General features: G+C 37.5%; 1 protein-coding gene across 10 annotated transcripts in view; it reads right to left on the bottom strand.

The window, feature by feature from the left end:
• mmy (UDP-N-acetylglucosamine pyrophosphorylase mmy) overlaps positions 1-5,000 on the bottom strand; it is a 188,820-nt gene that overhangs the window by 34,283 nt on the left and 149,537 nt on the right. For 4 of the 10 annotated variants that reach the window (XM_068376772.1, XM_068376770.1, XM_068376771.1 and 1 more), the window contains exon 1: positions 2,333-2,372. The exons of 3 other annotated variants lie outside the window; for them this stretch is intronic. In XM_068376772.1, coding sequence (XP_068232873.1) covers positions 2,333-2,357 — 25 coding nt within the window. In that variant the 5' untranslated portion in view covers positions 2,358-2,372. Of the gene's footprint in view, positions 1-1,382; positions 1,515-2,332; positions 2,373-3,321; positions 3,564-4,871; positions 4,895-5,000 lie in introns of those variants that run through there. 3 more of the 10 variants (XM_068376769.1, XM_068376767.1, XM_068376768.1) reach the window with 3 other exon arrangements.

Raw genomic sequence — 5,000 nt, forward strand, 5'->3', positions numbered from 1 at the left:
ACGTTAGAAATTTGTAATCAAGTCTTTGTGCCGAGCATGTAAATATAAACCATTTAACAGTTTATTTTATGTTACTTATTTACTAAAATATTGTTATTCATCCAATATGCTTTTAATAGCTTAATCTTTGCTTTCCATTTCTTCACACCAGGCTGCTTTCAAAATTTGGGTCATTGGCCTAACTCGAATCTGTGTTTCCACTTGGGGTTGCAACTTGGCTTGTAATAATAATATTAATAATAACAATAATATTACAGTCTCCTTCAAATACGTCTTACGATAAAAACTGAACACTTGCAACAGAGCTTGGGGCTCTAGCGTGATCCAAAAAGGGATTTAAAGGACCCACAAATGCCAAAAGTAGTCGAGTAATTGGAAAATGAAAAACCGTACATAAAAGAGGATTTCATCAATGCTATATTTGATCTTGGGGAAAGTAGATGCGAAAATTTATATCTGGTGTTCTTTTTTTTTCAGTTTCAAACTTTTCGCTTGAGCCAAGCCGTCCAAGTAAACTATGGAAAACTAAAATATGTCAAGTTTTACACTCGAAGTACGACAAAGGATCGTTGGAGAAACAATTCATTATATGAAATGCAAATACTGTCACTCTGCCTTCTAAAAAGCAGAAAACCCTTCTTTATAAAATTATCATTCAATCTTTTTTAGTTTTGCCTTAAGGACCTTGAGTATTTGATCTTACTAAGCAAGTATCAATAACGATATTAAAAAGAAAGTCCACATCAGGAAATGGGATGTTATCAGTATATATAATGCCAATGGTATACTAGAATATTCCATCATGCATAAAAGGATTAATGGTGATAATGCAATGCAAGTCTCAAAACATAGCAGAACAAACACAATAGAAAAAAGGATAAACAGAAGCAGAAGCTTCTCATATGTTTTCTCAGCACAAGCGAACTACAAGAGCACTGCTTTGGAGGAGAAAGTATCAACGTCAGGGGTTCTGAACCAGGTGAGAAAATAACATGTGAATCAGTAGCAATCACTACTGATCAAGAAAGCTTTTTTTTTTTTTTTTTTTTTTTTTTTTTTTTTTTTTTTTTTTGTATGCCTTACACCAGAAAGCTACATTAAAAGCAGCCTGGACTACTACAGGAACACAATAACAAAACTGGAAATGTAATTTGTATTATATATTTCTCTCCGCTCAAATTGAATTGACCACAAAATGAAAACAATATAATTGTCTAACGGGGGTAACTTAAGACAGGAAAGGTGCTTAAAGTCTAAGATGACACTATAATGTGGTCTTGTTACGTGGCAACTACAGAATATAACCCGTTGGCAATTGTCAGCAGTGACAGAATATCATAAAGGTGAGGGGTGTTGATGAGAAGTGGTTATCAATCACTCACTGTGAACCCAAAGAGGAACAAAAGCTTCGTGTTTCCTGTAGGCAAGATGTCTTCGAAGTGCAAAAGGTGTCGAGAAAATACAGGTCAAACACACAAACAGTTCTCAGTACTCGACTAGATTAATCTAGTTGACTGGTGGAATTCTTTTCATCATGTTACACGAATCTGGTGTTCTCCAGCCAACACAAGAAACACCTGTTGCACTTGCGGGGAGGATAAACCAGTGCGACAGGTGTTCAACAATATGGCAAAGCACATGTGCATGTTTGTATGTGAGCACTCAGGTGGCTGTGTGTGTGTGCGAGGCTATTGGCTAAAGGAATGAGGTTTTCTGCATACACTTAATTGCTAATCAACATGCATGAACAGAATTGACGATGTTAATATCTATAACATTTTTTTTACATTGGTAAGACAAACAATTATTGTCGAACATGGCATTCAGACTCACATCTTTAAACGTTTTTAGTAGCATTGGGAAAAAAATGTTGTTCATATATTTATTTGTTTTTAGTAAAAAATTTAAATTCCTCAAAAGACAAGTTTTACAGAGAATATCTCCGAAGGAAACATTTGTTGTCCAAACATCTATAAAACTGGTTTTGATCAAACAAAATTAGAAGCAAATTCTCTAAAAAAAAAAAAAAAAATTTAAAGAGAACATCTTTAAGAAATAGAATTTTGGAAAGGTAAATAAAGTATTTAAATTTTCAAATCACAATCAAACATGTTTTACAGCGTTGAAAAGCATTTTCATAAAAATCTAATTTGGAAGTAGTCTCTTACAGAGTTTGATTTTAGGAGTTTCAAAATTCAAAGATGAGGTTGCAGTTACGCCTTTCACCTTAAATTCTTGCCTTGAGAGAAATTGAATAAAATAAAGCGTCCATGCACGAAAGCAAAGATGAAGGTGTGGGCACATCTAATGCGAGTGCATACATCATACATACACTTTCTTCTCTTCCTTCTCGCCATTATGCTTTGAATGAATCTCTCCCTACAACAATAAAAAAAGAGAAGAGATGTAAGTCAAGGGCAAAAGTCGTTTGAGCAAAGAATTAAAAGTTTTCCCAATGTTGTGTTGAATCCGTTAGAATTCATTAACAAACCTTTTCGAGAATTCTGCAGCTGATAGAATATTAACAGTCGTTATTGATGTATTGCTAGATTGGTTAAATTATGAGAGAGAGAGAGAGAGAGAGAGAGAGAGAGAGAGAGAGAGAGAGAATTATTAAATATACGATTCAAAATTATTTCCAATTAACAAAGTTTTTTTTTTTTTTTGATGAACATTACTTCCAAGGTTGAGCGAGTTGCCAACAACCTCTAGAGTAAATATTAAGTGTGTTGCTCGGCCAAGACCAGTGTTGCCAATAGACAAAACAGCTCTACAACCTACAAGAGACAAAGGCTCTTTCAATGGCAGTGAAATGTGACCTTTGGCTACAATGATTCCCTTGTAAGTGAGAAAATTACAATGCAGTGGAAGTTGAAATATATAATTAAAAAAATCGACAAAACAAGGATACTGTGAAATTAGCTTAGCTTTATATGCATTGAACTTCAATTGTTATATTAGATTTGTTACTCTGTTCTTCGAAAGATAGAAAAATAACAGAACATGAAATAGTTCCACTGAAAAATAACAACCTAAGCGATGAAGTCTAATAAACGACTAATAAAATCTACACTGCAGCTTGGCACTTGATTAAATTGGCGACAAACCTGGAATGGAGTTTCTCTGGAATATGTTTGTTCAACACCACATAGTTCATCAAACTTCGCTATACGTGGCATAAAGAGCAACAGAAAAGATGGAACAAGGACAATGGAATCCTGAAAATTGCCAGAGAAAAACCACGAACCAAAACGCAAATTCTGATGAAAAGAGTAAAAGTTGACTGGATTGACCACTAGAAAAAAAGAAAAAAACTATCACCTGGACGTCTCAAGAGAAGTTAAGATACGATGAACTCGGCACAGCAGGCACTGGTGCGATGAGGTCACACTTGGACACACTTATAATTTCCCGTCGATGAAAGTCCTTCTTGAATTTGGTTTCAACAAGTCAGGAGAGAAAGAAAGAGAGAGAGACGACAGTGAGAGCGAGCCTACGAGACTCTAAGAGCTCCCAGTCCTTTCCACAACACCTTTGACAACCGACTAAACCCTCACGAGATCCCGACCGCCTGGCTTACGATAACTTGCACCCGACCGCTGGCGCGCACACCTCGAATCTCCTCCGGGAATGCCTAAGACCATCTTTGCTACTTTTACTCGACGACTTTCCACCTTCGCTTGATTCCAACCATGCGTTTCTGGAGTCACGGGGTGAGATATTAGGCAGTCTACCATCATCACTAATGATATTCATAATGGGAGAAGGAAGAACTCGAAGCTGTCTCAATTTACGCTAGTTGGCAACCGCTCCTGGCTCCAGCTGATTCTGACAGGTCTACGAATCCTCCAACCCCGATGACCAGTCAGTGGTCCCCCTCCCCCACCCCGAACCACATCATCTATCATCCAAATACTGCCCATGATAAAGGCTATCCAATAAACCCCTATTTTCCCTACGACAGCTTCGTCGCCAGAGTTCATGAACGAAAGCAATGGCCACCCCGCCCCCAACGAGACGAGCTCCCTGGGGGATTGCTAAGAAAAAAAAAAATCAAAGCTACCCCTAGATACTCATCAGCTGTCAGGAGAACTGCACGTTGTAATGAGAAAGAAGGATCCGTGATATTTGCTGGAATGCAAGTAGCGTGTTTTGTAAAGCATATGGCTTATGTCTAGATCTATTTCTGAAGAAGAAAACGTTAATAATAATAATAATAATAATAATAATAATAATAATAATAATAATGCAGTTCTCACAGAAACTCAAAATGTGAAAAATTGACTAATTAGCAAAGATGCGAAGTACATCTGAGAGAGAGAGAGAGAGAGAGAGAGAGAGAGAGAGAGAGAGAGAGAGAGAGAGTTCGAAGTAAAAAATGGTAAAGTTAACAAGTAGGTAGAAACAATGAATAATAAAATTAAGGCTATTTACCAATACAGTATATCTTGTGTTTCGTAACAAATGATCACGGTAAGATTTACCTGTGAATACAAGAGGACTTGTCACTTGGATCCAGTCATAAAGAATGATCGTGTGATTTCGAACAACAGTGATGTACTGTAAAGGAGAATAAGAAGATATTCGAAATAAATACGAGATGAAATGGAATTAGTGATAAGGAGGGAACTGGATGATGAATGTGATAATCATGAGAAATAAACTAGGAAAACTAGAAAAAAAGTGAGAATGAAAAGCTAGAATTCCGCTCTCCGCCCCCACATTCATGAACAACCCCTTCTCCTTCTTCACCCACAACTCCCACACCCCGTTCCTCCTCCAAACCAGAGCGATCTCTATCCCACCCCCACAGACCCCCCACAATCCCAGTAAGATGCCATCCCCTTTTGTGTATTTCCTCACCATCGAACCTTTGACTTAGTGGGTTAACTTCAGCAGATATTTTCGAGGCAAGTGGAGCAGGAGCAGGTCTCGGGGTTACGATGGAGAAGTCCGCCTTGGCCTACTGCTGTCTGGACTGTTACTACTGCTTCGACAAT

This window comes from Palaemon carinicauda, chromosome 7 (genome assembly GCF_036898095.1).
Source record: "Palaemon carinicauda isolate YSFRI2023 chromosome 7, ASM3689809v2, whole genome shotgun sequence".
In the NCBI taxonomy this organism is placed as follows: domain Eukaryota; kingdom Metazoa; phylum Arthropoda; class Malacostraca; order Decapoda; family Palaemonidae; genus Palaemon; species Palaemon carinicauda.